Here is a 19989-nt window from a genome sequence, read left to right on the forward strand (position 1 = left end):
TCCTGCATGGATGTTTACTGTTCTGCTGTGTTACAATTGAACCTCTATTATTTTTAATAAAAAGGAAACAAATTCCATCCAGGCTGGAATGCAGCTCAATTTCTCTGTAACCATGTGAACCCAGCAAACCTGGAAGGAATAACAGCTCTGAAAAGATCACGCAGTTACAGACAAGCACAGTGGGTCCTGCTCAGTTAAATGTTGGGGTCTGACCAGTGGCAGCTTTAGGTTGTCATATTCCAATGACTCCAGGAGAGTTGCACTCTTAGGACATGTTGAGGTTTTAGCTGAGAAGCCTAGTTAGTGTTCTTGTCTGTTTAGGTTGATTTATTGCTGGAACAGAAAACAATGTAATCTCTGCCAGTCATACAGAACATCTCCTCTGTCATAGAAGTTTGGGTCTTCCCATTTTCTAAAGGGAAGTTTGTGACTGTTTCCGTTGTCTCGTGTAAAATACCGTTTCTTCCCTTTCCCTTTTTTTTTTTTTCAATCTGCGTTGCAAAATCAGTTATAGGAAAAGAATGGAGTCTAGGGATAACACAGTATTTTTTGTTAAAGACACATACCTTAGGAGTCCTGTGATAACATGAGAAGCTTGACTCGTGTCAAAAAAGCAGTCTGTGGCTCTGCATAGAAAAACATGAATATGTGGACCCTAAAGAATCAGAAATCAGAAGGCAAACAGAAGGAGGCAATGTTTTATATGTCTAAAAAAAGTCACTATTTTTTTAGGCTTATTTTTAAATGTTCAATGTCTGTTAATATTGGAAACTGGTCCTGAAAAGTCTCTTCAGGCACTGCCACAGAGGAACTAGGTCTCCATACCAGCGGTTGTTGGCTGCTGTCAAACGTAACATCGGTGAGATGGCCTTGAAGGATTCATGTGGGAGTTTCTTGCAAAAGCAGTTTTCTTTTTCCTTAGACTTGTTTTTATACTTCCATTTCCAATATATTCCATTAATTGTTTGGCTTTCAGACAACACAAGAAAGTACCAAGGCACATTTAGGCAAATGGCACCAGACATGACAATGCGCGCCTTTGTTTCTGTGAAAGGAGAAACGATGAGCTTGTATTGCCACCAGACACAAGCCTCGAGAATCACATAGGAACTGAAGCATAGGTGAAATGGTGATTCACAGCGCTAACTACTGATACAATATCAACTTCTGTTTCAGGCCCGGAAGCTCATCAGTGACTTTGCCATTATCTTGTCCATTTTGATTTTCTGCGGAATAGATGCCCTGGTAGGCGTGGACACACCAAAACTACTTGTGCCAAGTGAATTCAAGGTATGTCATCATCAGCTTGTTTGGTGGCCTTTGGAAGAGGTTCCCTTTTCCACCCATCTGTCCTGTATAAAGTGACTTGTCCTCAAAACAGGAAAGTAGTCAGCAATCTGGAAAGGACCAGATTACGTCCTTTTTATTAACGTCATTTTGGTCAGCTGATTGATCTCCTAAATCCTGCCTCCATACTTTGAACCTCTTGTTGCTGTTAATGGGAAGGATGAAATTGTTGCAAACGTGAAGCGTCTCCCTGTAGCCCCACTGCTGGAAGTACAAGTGTATTTAGGATGTCATCGCTCCTATATTGCGGCTCTAACACAAGCTTTCTTTTCCTTGCCCTTCGAAGCCAACCAGTCCCGAGAGGGGTTGGTTTATCCCACCTTTTGGAGGGAACCCGTGGTGGGTGTACCTGGCAGCAGCCATCCCTGCACTGCTGGTGACCATCCTCATCTTCATGGACCAGCAAATCACAGCCGTCATCGTCAATAGGAAGGAGCACAAGCTCAAGGTGGGTGTGCTTTGCGTCTTGCAGACGTGCCGAGAGCTGCCCGCTGTTTCTTCTGTGCTGGAGGTGGAGGTTGGCCTGTGGCAGCGTTGAACGTACATGCCACCTCAGAAACGTCGCTGCTGGTGTTTAACAACAATATTTATTTTGTTAACTAGTGTAGAGGTTTTGCCAGGAAAACCGCTGATTCAGTTGAAAATCTTGAGCGTTGCCTAAACAGCGTTCGCCCTCCTGCAAAAGCAAGAATCCTTTGCAGGGCTAACTCGCCGTGTCTCGTTCAGTAAGCACTTAGTAATTTTGATTGGCTTCGCCATCGTGCGGCCTGAAGCATTCCCACGTGAGAAGCTTTGGGATTGCTCCTCCCTTTTCCTTCGCAAACAGGTCCCATGCCAGGAATAGTCAGATTTCACAAAACCAGCCAGCTACCCCTTCCCTTCTAGGGGAAGGAAAGGACTTAGACCCATCGCGTCCTACCCACTGTTCATCTGGCAAAGACGTGGCTAAGCTGGAAGAAATTAGAGCAGCCCTCCTTTGAGAGGCAGAACTTCTGTTTAAAGACCCTTTTCATATCAACATAAAACCAAAAGTTTCTTAAAAGCTTGACAATATTTTGATCTTTCCTTGCAAAAGCTTCACCCTCCAACTGTAAAAGTTGGAGAATGGCAAAGAAAACTTGTAAGTATAGCTAGTCAAAGCTTGTCTTGTAAAGAATACTGATGTAAACAATGTCTAGCTGCCTTCTTAACCTTGCTGCGCCTGCAACTCTACTTGTGGTAGTAGCACTGGTCAACCTTGGTAAAGGGCTGGATGAAGCTCATTTGAGAATCTACTAGCCCTGACCCCAGCGGTGTCGTTTGCCTTGGTAATTCTGCAAGACTCTGCCGTGTGAAGAATTGGAAGAGGAAAGAGGGTGCGCTTCTGTCCACAAACATGAATTTATTTGCTTGTCTGCTTTACTTGTCCATCTGACGTGCTCTGCTTTTCCAGTAGGAGATGAGAAATCATTCAGTTAAATGCAGTCAGGAACTGGGGAGAAGAGTTGATGTCTGTCATGCTGGACATTTGCTTGCATAGGGTAAACACATGCTGTCCACTCTGTCCAGCAAATGTGGTTATACATACTAACAAAACTGTTCATTCCTTTAAAACGAGTCCCCAGGTCTGATGATAAGGAACACCTAGGAAGGATCGGATGCTTTCCAGTGAGGATGCTTGGCAGTCGTTCTTTCTGGCATGTTCTTCAACAAGGCATTTGGAAAGATGATTGGGGCGAGCAGAAGGCTCTGATCGCTCGCTGCCTTACAGCTGCTGTGCAAAACTGCTGGGTTTTGGTAGTGCTGGTGCTTCCAAATGGCCGTTCACTTCACGCTGTAGTTCTCTAGAGAAACTAGTCCCAGATTCAAGTCCAGCTAACTCACACCTCTCCTCTAGCATCAAATGACTTTTAACATCTAATTTTCCTCCTACAACCTTCCTCCCTCGAAAATGTGGGCCTATTCCCTGTCATCTGCTGCTGGTTTTAAGGAGAGAAAGTTGCTTTGTGATTGTGGTCAGCTTTCTCCCTGCTCTTCTGGGAGACTCTAGGGGGATAGACTCTAAGGGGATACTTCATGAATCTGGTGCATCAGCACGGAAAGGAAAACGAGGGTGGCCAGAGTGGGTCCACCAGGTCACGCATGGATCTGTAGAGAGTGCGTGGTTTTGGGAGCTGAGGCTTGCGGTGGGGAGAGGCTGTGAGCTTGGAAGGGTCTCCTCAGGAGCTCTACTTTAACCTGAGCCGGGACCTAATTTTAATTTGCCCAGCACTGCGTTACTGCATTCAAGCCAAAGGCTCTCTCGCCTTATCACAACGGGCAAAGTTTCTCTGGATCTGACAAGCCACTATTACCGTGTTTATCATGTCAGACGATCGTTGGTGGATGTTCCCGGCCATCGGCACAACAAGGTCTCTGTGTCGTGACCATCCCTGAGCGGGCACGGCGCATCGGGGTGGCTGTCAGCCGCTCCGAAAAAGGTTTCGGGGTGCCGGGGCGATGGCAGGACCCCACCTGTGGTGGGCATGGCCAGAGATGGCCCAAGTAGGACAGCTGTGTTGGCTGTACAGTGCTGTAAAATAGAAGCAATTAGCTGAAGAGATTGGGATATAACCAAGGGCATAGCCACAGTTGGATGTTATTTAAAGAAGAGCTCCATATCCGCTGACATATAACAGCCTAGGTTGTAGTAATGTTTTTAAAATAAACTTTCCAGACCAGTGCTATGCAGTTTTTCGTGCCTGTAGGGTTTTCCCTTTCTCTGCACGGTCAGTTCTATTGAAAAATATTAAATTCCTGTAAAAGAAGACTCTCCCTTCCTGCTCACAGGATACGTTTCAAGTGATCCAACCCGTGAGAGTAAAGACTCCCTCAAAACATGGGTAATGCTGGGTCACTATTTAGATACCCACTTCATCAGTTATATTGAGAGGTGTCGGAAATGCGAACGGAGCTTTTACTTGAAAAAGAGGAGGATGTTTCAATTCGAGTGGTCACTGTGGGCGTTAGATGACTGACGTGTGATTTAAGACCATCCTGATCCTGATCTGGAGGAGAAAGTCAGAGGAACAGGGAATGGGAAAGGTTTGTTGTGTGCAGTGATGGGTGCTGGCTGATAGTCTTAGGGGGCTGGTTTAAAAAAGCTGTCAGAACATTGCTTTTTGCCATCCGGATCTGGGTGGATCTCTTCAATACTATGCCCGTATCTTCCTCGGGGGGAGGCTAATCATGGACATGGTCTCAGTTTTAGGTGTGTCTCCTGCACCTAACTAAACAGACATGTCATGTTCTTAATCACTGGAAGAATATATTCACTGTTTTTCCCGCATGAAAAAAAGGTCCCTCATCTCTTCAGCTCATAGGCACTGAACATGGTTATGCTATGAGCACTGGGAGTGCTTTTGTAGTAACAAAGTATAAACACTCCAGCAAAGTACTGTTTAGTATAAAAAATTTACATCCTGCTTCCTTTGTTATGGTTGTGAGCACATGCTTTTGTTTAATTGGGGGTTCTCGAGCCCGATCCTGCTACTCTGCACCAAAAACCACCTCCGTTCACAAAATCCACTGAAGGCCAAGAGAAAGACAGGGTTTTTTCTGCTAGTGCCTTGCTAAAGTATTGGCAGAGTGTCACTGAGTGCCCGTCCCGGTGCTGCCGGCCAGCCAAGGTAAGCAGCGCACGTATGAGGAAAACAATGAGGACTATTCAAGATGAGCTGGGTTGCTTTCCCTCCTGGGTCACCAAGTAAGCCCGGATCATTTGTTCTTTCCAATAAAATCGAATTGAACAGGATTAAAAAAAGGTTAACCTTCTTTAAAATAGCAAGCCTTAAAAGTTTTGCCTAGTGTTTTTCCGAAGATCCCTTTCTTTGGTGGCTCTTTTGTTTCTTTGGTTCTTCTGGCACTTGTGACCAGTGGATTTCCTGTGTTAGTTCATCAAAGGATTTAAAAAATAGAAGATCAGAGGTCTTTAAAAAGGAGTGAAAAATGAGGGCAGCTTTCTCCTTTCTGTAGGGAATGAGCTGTTCTTGTTGCTTTCCCCAAGGCACCCTAGGGTTGGGTGTTGAGGAAGATGCCTCCAGCACCAGGCGTGATCAGCAGGGCTCGGACCAGTTGTCACGTCCCGACTGTGGGATCCTGCAGTTGCTTCCTCTCCTAAATACAGGAGTTCAGATCTTGCTCTGAGACAGCAAATAGCAAATGTTACCTTTAGGCAGGCACCGTATCTTGGTGCTTTCAGGTAGACTTCACTAAGTCATGACACCGAGAGTTATTTTCCAACAGCTGCTTGAAACTAAAATTAGGCTTCAGGCTGGTTTTAAAGGGTCATTTGGGTGTTGAAAGCTCTGTGCACGTCCAAGCTGTCACTGAACACAGGCGCGAGATGACTTGGCACACAAAGGTACCAATCTTGACCTCCCACCGCATCAAAAGAAGTCCTGTGCGCTCGTAGCAGAGCAGTGGGACAAACGGCTCACACCGTCGCAAGCCGCTCTCCTGCTTTGCAGATGGTCATCCGTCTGCTCGCCCTCTCCAAACTCTCTTGCTGCCATAGCTGCCTCCTGCTGTGAAAACGGACCGTCATGTTTCTATCCGCGCTGCGGGGAGGCGGCAGGGTGTTGGGACGGTGCTGGGCATTGGAATTCTTGTCACTGTGTTACCTCATTAGAGAAATGGGAACATATCATTATAAAAAGAGCACTTTATAATAGGGTTTCATTTCTGGTTTTTAAGAAGCAATGCAGAGCTCCTTCAGAACACTATAAACCCATTATAACCAAGATACATATGTGCATATCTATATATATTTTAAAAATAGTTTTACATATTGAGAGCTTGCTTATACTGTTTACAAGCTATTATGTGTATCTCACCAAGTATTCTTTGCTGAAGATGGTGCTCTCTGATTGTTTTTAACTCATGGTCTGCTGTGTCAGGTGCCTCTTTACAGAGCTATTTGACTGGTGGCAGGGCTGGGCTTGCACCAACTCAACCTCCGAGCACTATATAGCGTACACGAGGTGCTTGGTCTTCTGCCAGACTGCTTGCAAGTCTGCTGCTCTCCTTTGCTTACTGTATGCTGTTGTTTCCAGAGCTTGCCAGAACTGTACCGCTTACCTGTTTTCCCTGCGGAGGCAGGTACTTCATCCTTTTAAGGAGCAATGTATCCTACTCTGCTATTTCTTAGGATGATTTCTGTTGGCCAAAAGATGCTGTAGAAGGAAACACTGCTTGTTTGGTATGCTTCTGCCCCTAGGCCAGAGCCCTGGCCGTTCCGTACGTATTTAGAATAATGAAGCTGAAGGTTGTCTGTCTCCCTTCACAGAAAGGTGCTGGATATCATCTGGATTTGTTCTGGGTGGCCATTCTGATGATCGTATGCTCCTTTATGGGTCTGCCCTGGTATGTTGCTGCTACCGTGATCTCCATTGCTCATATTGACAGCTTGAAGATGGAGACGGAAACTTCAGCCCCTGGAGAACAGCCCAAGTTTTTGGGAGTGAGGTATGTCAAACCAGAAAGGCCTTAATTGCCTCGTTTGCCTGCAAAGATCAGTTTGTACTATAAATGGTCTTGCTTCGAGCAGGACACATGCAGAGGTTCAGGGGGAATAGCTCTTAGATTTGCTGTAAATCTTCAGATCAGCTGTGCTTCCTTACAGCTTTCTTTTGTCCGCAGAGGGTATGTCTAGTTAGGAGCCTATCTGGCGTAGCCCTTTTGTAAATAGTCTCTCTTGAAAAGGAAGAAAACCATTGTACTACCTGCGTGCCTGTAGACGGGGGAGAGCCTGTGCAAACGTGCGGCAGTGAAGGGGAGGAAAGGAAGGAAACTTCGCACCGGAGCTTAGACCATTTCTCGGTCTGCTTTGGGCATGCACGTTGAAGTCACCCCCAAATACACGAAGCTGAACAGAGCCAGCTCTGGTGCCCGTTGGACGCCGCAAAGTTGTCGTGAAGAATTTTGTGCTGCTTTCTTCGTATTTCCAAACCCGGCTGTGAGATTGAGCAGCGCAGGTCTCTGGCAGTTCCTTGGACAAATCCCCGTGTAACTGCTCAAAAGTTTATTCGGCCAGATCAGACATAGTTTTCCAGTGTTTGAGAAAGGAGAGAAATTTACTGCAGATTTCTTTATCCATGGAAATTAGACAGGCATTCATTCGCAAACATAATGGTAAAAAATGTAAATCTGTCATGCCTAGAGCAATCATCTCTACTTAATCAAGCCATTTTTTCTGTATTTGGTTGCCTTAATTAAGTGGTCTGAAGTGCTTTCAATAGGACCGCTTCTGGAAATCAGGCCACTTGTTTAGGTGACTAAATAGAAATTTAATGGCCTAACTCTCAGTACTCTGAAATACTACTGGCAAAAGTATTTTTGGATGTAGGGAGCAGCTCTGGGTGCCGATGAAGGCACATGTTCAGCCCCCCAGCAAGGCCTGGACCATTTATCCAACTGCTGGAGTACTATGACCAGGACTCGAAATATGCTGCTAATCTAGGAGCGGAGAGCTAATGATTTGTGACCTATTTGCATGCTTTAAATACTGCCGTGCAGAGAATTTGGATTGCTAGTTAACAGTGTCTAATGTTTAACGTGTAAACACGCTCCTCCTTAGTCAGTAGCAGTATTCTGTTGATCCACAAACAGCGGAGCTAAGGCAGCCTACAAAAACCGACCTGGTGTTTGGAAAAAGAGGTGTCTGAGGCTCGGTCAGGATCAAGATACCTGCCTGATGCCGTTGGTTTGTAATTACCAGTCTGCTTTGAAAATGTGGCTGCAAGAATGAGTTGTCAGGCTTTATGTTGGTTTGGGGTACTCTGAGAGGGAATAAAACCAGAGTGAAAGCTGAAGCCGTCCTGCTCACCTAGAGATTTTGTTTCAGGGAGCAGAGAGTCACTGGAGTCATCGTTTTCATTCTGACCGGCGTGTCTGTCTTTATGGCTCCCATCCTGAAGGTAAGGACATCACCTTTTCTGCTTCCTTCTGCTCACACAGCCGAAGTAGGGCCACAGCAGCCGTCAGGCTGTTTTTATGCTACTAAAAAAGCTCATCATTGAAGTGTGGGAAAGGAGATCAGTGAGAATTACTGATGCAGTTTTACAGTTTTCCGGAAGCTTGAACACAAACCTTTTGGAAGGAAAAAACCAGCATCGTCATAGTGTGCTAGGGAGTAATAGTGTAGTGACAAAATTCAGGGCTGGTGGTCTTGGGGGCGGTGATTTTTTTCATTTTAAGATTTTTCTTCCACGTTTGCATACAGTTAAGCTTCCTTTTATTCTGCAGTCTTAATGCTTCTGCTGTGCCTGTGTTTTATGGAAAATATATTGCAGATAAAGCTTAAGAGCCTACTGGTGGCATGACGGAAGGATGATTGGCAATGCAGTGGAGTTGCTGCGCGGAAGACACAGGTTAACAGATGGATATGTAGTTTTAAAAGTACATTTGCGTTTATTTGAGTGTGCGCACATCTTAACACACATATGTGAAGAAAATCTTCATGTGGTGCTTACTCATAGACTGCGTGCATGGTCCACTGAGAGGGGGGGCTTTTGTTGAGAGAGAATACGCAGAACTGGTGGCAGTGAGCAGAGCCTACAGCTGATCTATTAGTCCACAGGTACAGTTTCGGCCAAAAATCTTTGGCACCGTTGCCGCTGCCGTAGCGGAGCTGTACCCTGCGTGGTGCAGCTGCCGAGGCACATGCCTCAGCAGTGCGAGGCTCCTGCAGCTTACCTCGCTGTTTTTAAAAAAGCCAGCACAACAATCAAATTTTGACTCTTGTAGGCTGGATCATCCCCAAATAGCACATCCCCTATCGCTCAGAAGTGATGCCCGGCACAGCAGTATAGAAAAGCAGTGCAATTAAATGTGATTTCTTAATCTCCTGCGGTTTTTTTCATATGAGTTTAGCCAAGGATCTGGACAGATGTGCTGCTGATGTACCATTTAATCTAGGTAGGTAGCTGTTTTGCAAGACTTGAAATTTGTTGGCACGTAACCACAGAGAAAAGCATCCTTTGTGGATCATCAGATCGTAAAAGGAAACTGGAAAACCTGCTTATCCATGTCTTGTGGAGGATACTGCCTTCTCTGGGGATGATGATTTAAGTGGAGCCAAGTGCAGGCGTACTGTACAACGGGAGATGTCAGCGGCAGAAGTCCATCTCCATGGGTCTGTAGACTGACGGTACGAGCAGAAGATGTCAAAACAGTAACATACGTACTGAAACAGCGGCACCGTGCATCGTAACTCCGTAACGGAGCAGAGGGCTGTCGGGAGAAGCGTTTCTGGAGGAGGCAAACGAGGTTTGGTTGGAAGCTGCAGGGGCTGTGAGGCACAGTTAGATGCGAGCCTGGAAGGGAGGAGACAGGCAGAGAGCAGTGACGCTGCCTTTGTATGAAGTGGAGAAAGTGGCTTTACAAAGTCATTGTGTTCCTACTCTTGATTTCTAAGGTTGTTTTTACAACTAGCAAATGTTTGTGTCATGGTAACAGTTTCCTCCTCTGCACAAACAGGCATTTCCGTGCTCTTAATTTAATGCCGGATTGTAATAATTCTGTTCCTTAGTTCATGTGACCTTTCCCTGCAAGATCTCTCTTTCTCTATTCCACTGGGGTCTATTATTTCCCCTATTATTGCTTCATTCATTAATTATTTGTCTGTGCTTCCCCTAAGAACGCCTATGGGGAAGATCCTGGCGGGAGGACGCCTGAGGATAAATCGGCACGCTCCTCGCCCACGTGCCAGTGAGAAGTACCTGGCAGTGTGTCAGGACCTTTAACAAACTCCGATGGCAGGGTCTCCTGCTCGAGAGAACTGCTTTGCTAAATGCATTGCAGAACATTTAAGGCTTCTCATGCCAGCGGCAAATTGAACACTAACGATCCCAAATTCAATAAAACAGTCAATCCACAGAATAATCTCATCTTTGTTTTTTGTGGGTTTTGCGGTGTTTGTGCTGGTTTTGAACGTCACTGATGTTTCTGCTCCGTTATGGCAGATCTCCACAGAAACATCCTCAGCCCTGCTAGGATAATGACAAGCACTTTCCTATAAATACATTTTTAATTCTGTTGGCTAGCAGCAGGTTTGCTCGGAGTGCCTGAGCCAGCAACCCCATAGTTAGTGAATACTTTGCCAGGAGAAAGTCTTCCAAAATGAATGCGCTGCTTGCTACTCTGCAGGATAATGTACTGAAGTTTCACCTAAGGATGATTTACAGGATTAATTATTGTGGAATGATGAAATAATATTTGAACATTTGCCTTTTTTTTTTTTTTTTGAAACACAGAAATAGAAGGGGAGGGAAAGAGAGCAGTGTAAATGAACTAGAAAGCTAAACTCTGAAAGCCTCCTACCCAACTTGCCGAAGGAGATGTTATCTTGTCTCGTCTAATCCCTCAGATCCAGTGAGGGCTTTGAATCCCTTGGACACCCACAGCTACGTGAACCACGTGCTGGCTCCCCGTCCCTCCCCGCGATGGCACACGGTGAAGGCAGACCGTTGAACCCAGGCTGCGGAAAAAACATTTGGCTTCTAATGTGAAATATCACCGCAGCTCACTCAAGGAAGCAAATAAATCCAACAGAAGGATGAAGTAGCAATCGAGAAGCTCGCAGGAGGTGATAGGGAATGAGACTCAGGGGAGAGAAGGGAAAAACGTAGGCAGGGAAGCTTTGGTCTCGGATGCCCCAAATGAAACGTATGTATTCAGGATCAAGGCTTCCAGGGACATGTGCATGACACTGTGTTTCTGACCCAGGAATAATGCGGTGGGGAACACGATAAAACACCGAATAACTGCTGTGTTATTTGCCTCTTCGGTGAGTTACATGCACGGGTTGGAAGACAGCCGGTTCCTGCAGCGGCAGTGCTGGCCGCAGGTTGCGTGGGAGCCTGGGCTGTGCTACGGCTGCCGTTCAGTGGCGGCCGCCCGTCACTGCACAAGGGCTTCCCTTCCGCGACGGCGGCCGAGCCCTTTCCATCCTTCTCGGGTTCAAATAAATCCCACAAAGGCCATTACTCAACTCCCGCGTGTGGTTTCTGCCCAAGAATTCCCGTTTCCGTCGCGCCACGCTGTTTGTGGACAGTTTCGTGGTGGGGCCAAGGAGCGCTTCCCCCTCTTGGCAAGCGGCGTGGGGGGTTTTGCCGTTGAGGAAAGCTTTGTGCTTCAGGTCGGAGGGACAGATCGTCATTCTGGGGAGCGTGTGCGTTGTTACCGTGCGCCTTCCTCGCTTCCGAAGGAAGGTGACGCTGGTGGCAGGACCGGTGATGGAGGAATGAGCAGCACTTAGCACTTGAGGGAGCAGAAATTGAGGTTTGAAAGGACGGTTCCTGGCAGCGAAGAAAGTCACTCACAGTCCCGTATTTGTGATTAGTTATGGATTAGTGTGAGTGAAAGACGGAGCGGTCGGAGATTTGATTGGCGTGACTGTCATCGCTGAGGTGGGACTCCAGAGAAGAGCCTTTCTGGATGGATTTCCATGGCTTACTGAGCGGGCTGTACCGCAGGACCATGCTGCTTTTTATTCTTCTCTACCTTCTGCTTCTAGTCTCACCAGAAACCAAGAGGTGAAAAGCAGTTCGAAGCTTACTGAAACACGTTCACCCTGCCTCTTCTTTAATTTGCTGGCTGCCTGGCACCGGCTGGCTTCGTTCCCTTTGGTTCTTGGAGAGAACGTCCAAGTCCCGGCGAAGCGGGAGAGCCCGGAGCGTGTTTGGCCCCTGCCCTGCTCCTCAGCCCTCCAGCGATTGCACCAATGTCCTTGCGGCTCTCAAAACACAGCAGAAGGATTGCTCGCTTGATTGCTCTGCCTTGTACACTCGCAGGGGCAATTCGAGTCGACGACAGGCTAGGAATTTCGCGTGTCCCCTCCCGCGTGTTAACGGCGGACGGTGCGTGGGGAGGTCGTTCACTCAGTTTTTCTTCTCTTCTCTCCCCCCCGCAGTTCATTCCCATGCCCGTGCTCTACGGCGTCTTCCTCTACATGGGCGTCGCGTCCCTCAACGGCGTGCAGGTGGGTCTTCTCCGGCAAACGGCAATCCTTAACCACCGCGGGGTGTCTTTCGCAACCCTCCGGCCTTTCCCTTCTCCTTCCCCGCCTCCTTTTCGTTCCCAAGAAACCCCCGGGGAGGGTGGCAGCTGTTGACAAACATTGCCGCAGGCTGGCTGTCCTGAGATGGAGACCCAAGGGGGAACGCTCCGCTCAGCGGGAGAGCTGCCAAGCCTGGGCCCTGTAAGCCACGAGGGGTCCTTGGTGAAGACCCAGGGTCCATCTTCCCCAGCATACACTTCCAGAGACCCCGGGCTCACTCCCGGGATGGTTCGGGTCCTCTGCCGGGGCGTCCGTCGCAGACGGAAGGGAAACGAGGGAAGATGATTTACGGCGGCGGGGTTGTTCGGCGATGTTAACGAGCGGGAACATTGCTGTTCGCCGGGGAGGGGAAGCCAAGCCCCTTTCTTTGTTGTTGAGGAAATATTACGTAAAGAGCTTTTCTCACAGCACAGTGTCTGTAATTGGCCCTAGGAAGCTGGAAGTGGTTTTGTTGCTTTCTGGCACCCTATTAATTGTGGCCTTTCTTGTTAGCGCTTGGTTGTGCTCTAACGGGAAAAGACTGCCTGTTCTGTGCGCACCATGAGAATTTCCTGGGGTATTCTTTAGAACGGCCCCAGCTTTCATTCACGGGTGTGAGATCAACCGGGTCTCAGCAGCAGGCAGCAACCCCGTGTTCGGGCAGGGGACAAGGAGGGGATTGTAATGTTTGCCCCGGGGTCGGCTCTCCTGGAGGGGATTTCCCCTGCTTCCCGACCCAGGTGGTCAGGGGACTGGGCAGCTTGTTTTCCTCCCATCAAGGATGTTTTTCACTTGATGAGAAATCCCGATTTTGGTTTAACTCCAAGTCCATCCTGTCCAGCACAAGGGCGAGGGACACGGCTGGAAAAGCAGCCCATCTTCCTCACTCTTCGGTTAGGTGCCTTTCTGTTCTCCACTGATGTGAGGTCTGCCCTCACCTCTGTTGACCTCTGCTCCCAATTTATTTGGGGAAAAAATAACCCATTGATTTTAAATGCTGAATGTCTTTCCTTGGCAGGAGCGGGGCGGAGGAGGGTGGCAGAAGTGACTCAAGAGTTTGATGCTGCCTGTAGTTTGGGCATTGATCTTGTTTGCTCTGTTTTGTGGGTAACAAAGTGCTCCCTTCAAGAGAAAATTCCCTGTGGCCACAGCCGCAGCAGATCAGGCCCGTTCTCTTGTAGGCAGCAGAGAATTTCCACCGACACCTTCGTTCCTTGATTTACACGCTGATCGCCAGAGCACATGGAGTCCTGCTCCTGAAAATAAAGGCACCTCAGTGCATTGCTTTGAGAGATGCTTTGCTCCTGTGCCTCTGTTCAGTTGCCGATTATAGCGTAGACCCAGGACCTTCACTTGAGACGGCTGAGTTAACGTGTTTAGCCCATCCTGCATTAAGCACAAGTCAGCCAGGATAGAGGAGCTGTGCTGGGTTTTCTGCTGGGTTTCTCTTATGGAAGGGAAGCAAGTTGCTGCAAGGCCACACCTCATGGCGGAATAATGCTTTTGTATCTCTCTTTTGTGTACCCTGGGTGTCATTTAAATGTCGGTTTCTTTTCCTTTCCAGTTCATGGATCGTCTGAAGCTGCTCTTGATGCCTCTAAAACACCAGCCTGACTTTATCTACCTGCGCCACGTCCCGCTGCGCCGGGTCCATCTGTTCACCTTCCTGCAGGTGGTGTGCCTGGCCCTCCTCTGGATCCTCAAGTCCACCGTGGCTGCTATCATATTCCCTGTCATGGTAGGTGACGTTCTCCTTCACGTCCCTGCCTTTCGCAGCCTGCGCCTCCCACTCACGGCCATACCCTCCCATGAAGAGGCAAATCCAGCCTCTCCCTGTCAAATCCCTAGCTGGGGGCTCTGCCTCCATTCACGGCACTGATGTAGGACTACACGGGGTCAGCGTTGCTGTGGCTGCCTTTACATAAATCCTCTGGAGGAAAACGAGCCTGGAAAGTTAATTTTTTGCCAGAAAGGTGTAGTTAGCCTTGACCGTTCCTGGCTGCCAGGGTTAGATTTGCCGTGTTTTCTCCTTGAGCCGCACGAACGAGTGAGAGGTGCATAGTTTCCCTCTTCTAGTCCATGCTAATTACCGTACAGAAGATGTCTCCCTTGCTTTTTAAATAGCACAGGTTGACAAAAGCAAGAATGAGGCTCACTGCTAAGAGGTGTGCCAAATGGAGGGAAAGGATTAGCTAAATCAAGAACAAAAAAAGGAATGTCTTTTTCCTTGAACTTGAGTAAAAAGATAATAATGTTGATACACGTGTTTCACATTGGAGCATGATATCTAAGTTTATAGGATGCATGTCCTCTTTCTAATAATGCATATCAGAGTCATGTGAAAACTTATTTTGGATGTTGAGAGATAAAAAGTTCATCACACAGAAGAACTGTTTCTTAAATATACACTCTGCAGTCAGTCTGATATAGTATTTCTACATCAAGGAAGGGGAATAGTGAAGCAGCTCCCTGTGTGTTTAGATTATTACTAGAGGTATGGACACAATTAGACACTGATATCAAATAAAAACCAAACAAGTGTTAAGGGGAGTTCATATGTACACTTTGCCTCAGGCTTCAAAACCTGTGACCGTGGACCCTAAATAAGGGAGCATGTAGTAGATCCTTCTCCACCTCTGCACCTGACGTGTAGCTCAGCTGGAACAGTTGGGAGGAAGGTGGCCGTAGGGCCAAACGGATCGAGCGCGGATCCCATGGGACCACAGCTGCACGCGCGGCGGTTCTGCCGAGTCTGCTCTCTGGCTTGGAGATGGGTCAGCCTGCTGCAAAGTCAAACCTTTATGAAACTCCCTTAAGAAATCTGGGCCTAATGTCACCTACTTTCAGGTTTACGGACAAGTAAAATTTCAGTTGCAGGTGCACTTATGAACTGCAGTGCTTATTTAAGGGAGAGAAGGAGGGGAAGCAGAAAACAGAACAAGGACAAGCATTTGTTCTCTGATGCTGGTGAAACGAGGAGAGAAAAGACGATGCAAGTAAAAAAATCCTCCAAATGTTCTTGCTGGGACACATGCTCATATATAAAGGCGTTAAAAATCAGCAGTTCCCACTGACACGCCATTCCATTGCATTTTCACGGCTGTGTTGTACTGCTGTTGAAAGCTGAATCTAAGATCTGGACACTCTTTCTCTTTGCCCATAATAGAGAGAATCTGAGCAGGCCCCAAGTCTGCTGAAGTTTATTATAATGGTGCACATTCAGTGTAGGTACAGTCACAGCTTAGATGTAGCTGGATCTGATGACGAAACCTCAATTATTTGCACTCGTGAACAAAAAGACTATAAACGTCCAACTTGTGAAGATCCAGCCAATAGCCAAACCTCTGTTTCTTTGAATGAAAAGCACTTTTAATACAGATGTAATTCATAATGGGGTAATCATGGGCATCTACATGGCATCTTTCCACCCCCTGCGTAATTTCTCACTTCTGTAATCACATCTTAAGTTACGCAAGTCAAAGCTTGAGATCCTTTCCTAGGAATCGTTTGTGCCATTGATCATCATTGCTCAGAACAAGCTCTTCACCTTAAAGGCAGCCTTCAGTTGTCGGGAATGGGTTACATCTTTTAGTAGCCAAGTCGAGCTTTCAGTCTGACGGTGTAGCCTTTGGTGAAGTGTGCGTGTGATCTCGGTAGGCGTCTGGTGGCGGTGTTCAACCCAGCGTCAATGTAAACACCTCTTTCAGACATGTCCCTTCTTTTTTTTCCCAGTGCCTTTGATGGCAGTCTTGCGCAGAAAAAGCTTTTCCTCCAGTTTCATGCAGCCACAATCCTAGTAAACTTTATTCTGCAGACTTTGAGGACACAGTTTGGCCCTTGTCTAATTTCTAAAGAGTTCTTACATCTGGGGAAGTGGTGAGAAAAAAGTAAAGACAATTACTGAGGCTGCCCCTGTGAACTTGCGTATGTAGGCTGAATCCAAAAATAAATGAAAATAGTCTTTTTTTCTCTCTCTTTGTTGTTTTGCCTGATGCCTGTCAGTTGAATGTTAGAAGATGACCTTTGTCTCTACAGGAGTATTAAGTGATTACATACTTTTTTCTGTGTGTTGCTCCTGTTTATTGTGCCGTGAAGCAGTCACTGTTCAGACTTTCAAGTCGATAGAGATATCCCAGGTGTTCACCTTGTTCTCTTTATGTTCATTTACAACCAGAATTAAAACGTGTGGGATGAAGAAGCAATATCAAGAGGAATGCACAGGGTGTTCCCAGTTCAAGGTAAAATGTGACTGAGAAGTCCCTCTCTGCCTTTTCAGATCCTGGCACTCGTAGCAGTCAGAAAAGCCATGGACTACCTCTTCTCCCAGCATGACTTAAGCTTCCTTGACGACGTCATTCCAGAAAAGGACAAGAAGAAGAAAGAGGATGAGAAGAAGAAGAAAAAGAAGAAGGGCAGTATGGACAGTGACAATGATGATGTAAGGAGCTTTCTGCTCTTGTCAAAAGACTCATTTCTAGCTAGCTTATCCCGGGGGACGGTCCGTGCCCCTCGCCGGCTCTGGGGCTGGGGATCTCCCAGCCTCTTTTGAAGCCGACCAGCTCAGTCTTTTGCTGCTGCAGCAAGTCGGCCCCAAACAAAACTTCTTTTCTAGATTGCCTTCCCTTTTCCAGACGTCACCAGCCTGTGGTAGGTGGTACTTGCATTGCCAAGAATGAAATCACACTTTTCACAAGAGCCCTAGATACCTGCTGAGATGTCATGCCCTTTGCTAGAATGCCTTTCATCACCCTGTCTTGTTCATCTCTCCCTCCTCCGCCTTTCTCCCCCGTCATTGTTTTTTTACGTTTTAGGAGGAGAATGGTTTTCGCCAGCAGCTCTGCTATTTCTGAACATACTCTGGTTTTCTTTTTTTATATTCTTTTAATTACTCTTTTTAAAAGCACAAAAAGATGTGACTTGTCATATTGCAGGAAAGACTGCTTTCTCTTGATAATACTCATGACCTAAATATTTTCAAAGCATATGTGCCCTTCTGCAGTATACTCTGGTCCTACCTCAGGTTGCAGCATGCCCTAAAATAGTGACACGTAGCTGCTTATGCCTTTACTAAGTGCGGTGACCTGACTAGACCAGATCCACGTGCCTTAGACTGCTCTATTTTTTACGGTATATATATAAGAAGAAGAAATGTAGTCCTCATGCCTTTAAACGTTCTCCTACCCAGGTCTAGCAGGAACACAAATCCTATAAATTTATGTCGAAGTGCTAAACACACTGGTTATATAGCACTTTGTATAGCAAGTGTGAACTGCCTTCAGAGAGCTGCCTGCCTCGGTCAGCTTTACCTTTTGCAATGTGAAAAGGGAGCTAGGCTTTGATAATTTTAGGCTACGCGGAGAGTAGTAAGCAGAGTGTCGCTTGTTCTGCTGATGTAACCGTCCAGGGTTCGTGAAGAAGGGCTTTTCCTGTGATGTGGGCAGAGGTAAGATCACCCTGCGATAGTGGTAACAGTGACCTCCCCAAGAAATTTGTCTGCCCGGAGAGCTTCTTGCGGCAAAACGTGAAAGTGGCAGCGCTGCCGCCAAACCGGAGGGTCAGGGGTGCCGTGGCGTGGTTGTGCCTCGCCGTGCTTTCGGAGGGTTTCTTAGGTTAAATCAAGCTGAATCCCAGACAGGAAGGTTGGCTCTTATTTCAGACAGCAAACTCCCCTTTCTAGTCGTTCCTCCGGTTGCTGGGAGGCCGAGGGCAAGGGTTTCCTGCAGCAGATAACTTTGTGCAAACTGAAATGAGAGAAAACGCCCTACCGTACATAGCAAATGGTCAGCAAAGGTTTGACTCCATCCCCTCCTCTTGACCGATTTGAACCCAGCAGCGTCCTGTCCCGAGCCGTGGCTCCCGTATCGCTGGTATGTTTTAAGCTGTCTCCTCTCTTCTCAGGCTTTTCATTAATTTCATGTACAGTAATTGATCTAATGGGTAAGAGATTTTATGCAAAATGCTGATTCTTAACTCTTCTTGGGTTTTTTTTTCAGCACTTGCTTTTACCAGCTTCCTGAACGTAAAGCACTTGACATTACTGGTTTGCTTTTTTTCACCCTTTCCCTTCCAGAAATATGCCCCCACAAAGTTAGTCCTGTGGGATTTGGCGGGCAGTACACCAAACAGAGTTCAGCAAAGAGAATTGCTGGGTGTTGTTAATGCAAGTGGTGTTAGATGAACGAGTATGGCAAAACCTGGCATTAGTGGAAACCGCTCTCAGCACTAGTTAGGACTCGCCTAAAGTTCTCACTGGGGCTTTGCTAGCAATCAGGGGCAGCGAAAAAGGAGCTGCAAAGAAAGATTTTCAGTAATCTTACCATTTTTCCCTCCAGCGTGTCTTTACGAAGTGTGAATTAGTGCAACTAATTGCTGCATTTGCCTAATGAAAACTCAAGGGCCTTGATTTTCTCTCCAATTTTATGTCAAAAAATGCAGTATCCAAGAAAGGCCGACATTTTTTTCAAAAAAATCTTGGCCTAGTATATTTAATTGCAGAGTCAGAAGTGCTGTGTAATGGTCTCTGCTCCCCTTCAGGGCATTTTCGCTGACTGCAGATGCTTTTTCCGTCTCTCTGTTCATTTTAGATGGTGAAGTTTAAAGTAGACCCTGAGCGTCAGCATTGCCATTCCACAGACCTCTTACATTTATTTATTAGCTCTGAAACGCTGTCGTTTCGAAGATGTCCAAGAGGTCACCCAGCTCTTATGCTTTGCTTACAGCATGGCCCCAAATGGATGGGGGACCTTGAGACGGCTTTATTGCCTCAGTGCTTTTCTGCGAAGTCATCTTTGTTTGAGCTACGTTTATCCCTCAGCCTCATAAAAATACACCTGAGGAAGCTTTTTGCTATTGGAGTGTGAAATACCGCACTGGGTGTCAGTTATGTTAAAAAATAATTTAAAAAAAAAAAAAAATCCAGGGAGAGCGATTCTCTGGCCTCTGTAATGTTTTTGTGTCCTGACTTGAAGGTCTCCCTCCCTCCACCCCAGCGTTATGCTCGGTGCTGTGTCTAGTTGTCTCCAGGAAAAAAGATGCGTTAACGTTTCTGGCAAGTCTCACCTTACTTCCTTTGCCAAGTTATGCAATATCAGCCTTCCCTTGGTTATGAGAAGTTACTTTTATTTTAAAAAAGCAAAATAATTCCAAGTACCTTGTCGTGAGCGTCAGCAGGCGGATGATTGAAGCCGGCGGGGTATAAATGGTGCTGGTACCCAAACGCCGGGGGACCCCGCGTACGGCTTTTCTCTGCACTTGTGCCTCTTCTTGACCGCTTTGCTCTTCCTCCTGCCTGGCTGGGAGTACCGAATTCTTACAAGGGCCCTGGATTTGATGAACTATTTTACTGTAAATAGAGGTGTAACTGAGACTGGGTTTGACTCAACTCAAATAAACAGGGGAGTTGAGACAGTCCAGGTTAAGGAACCTCTGCCATAGCGTGTCTGGCCCTCGTCCTTGTAGAGCAATTGGGAAGAAAAAAGGGGGTTGAGAGAAATCACAGCAGGATAGAACATTTTGATGAGCTTTCACAGAAGCCAGTGCCCTGCTATTTCTGCCTACGAATGCGTTTTTGCATCTGTATTTCCTGC

The 19989-nt window shown here is 46.8% G+C and overlaps 1 protein-coding gene across 3 annotated transcripts in view; it reads left to right on the forward strand.

Moving 5' to 3' along the window:
• SLC4A4 (solute carrier family 4 member 4) overlaps positions 1-19989 on the forward strand; it is a 197299-nt gene that overhangs the window by 173416 nt on the left and 3894 nt on the right. For all 3 annotated transcript variants that reach the window (XM_075039301.1, XM_075039311.1, XM_075039308.1), the window contains 7 exons: positions 1177-1290; positions 1634-1795; positions 6653-6831; positions 8210-8282; positions 12278-12346; positions 13968-14141; positions 16680-16841. In XM_075039301.1, coding sequence (XP_074895402.1) covers positions 1177-1290; positions 1634-1795; positions 6653-6831; positions 8210-8282; positions 12278-12346; positions 13968-14141; positions 16680-16841 — 933 coding nt within the window. The remainder of the gene's footprint in view (positions 1-1176; positions 1291-1633; positions 1796-6652; positions 6832-8209; positions 8283-12277; positions 12347-13967; positions 14142-16679; positions 16842-19989) is intronic.

This window comes from Buteo buteo, chromosome 1 (assembly GCF_964188355.1).
Source record: "Buteo buteo chromosome 1, bButBut1.hap1.1, whole genome shotgun sequence".
NCBI classification, from domain to species: domain Eukaryota; kingdom Metazoa; phylum Chordata; class Aves; order Accipitriformes; family Accipitridae; genus Buteo; species Buteo buteo.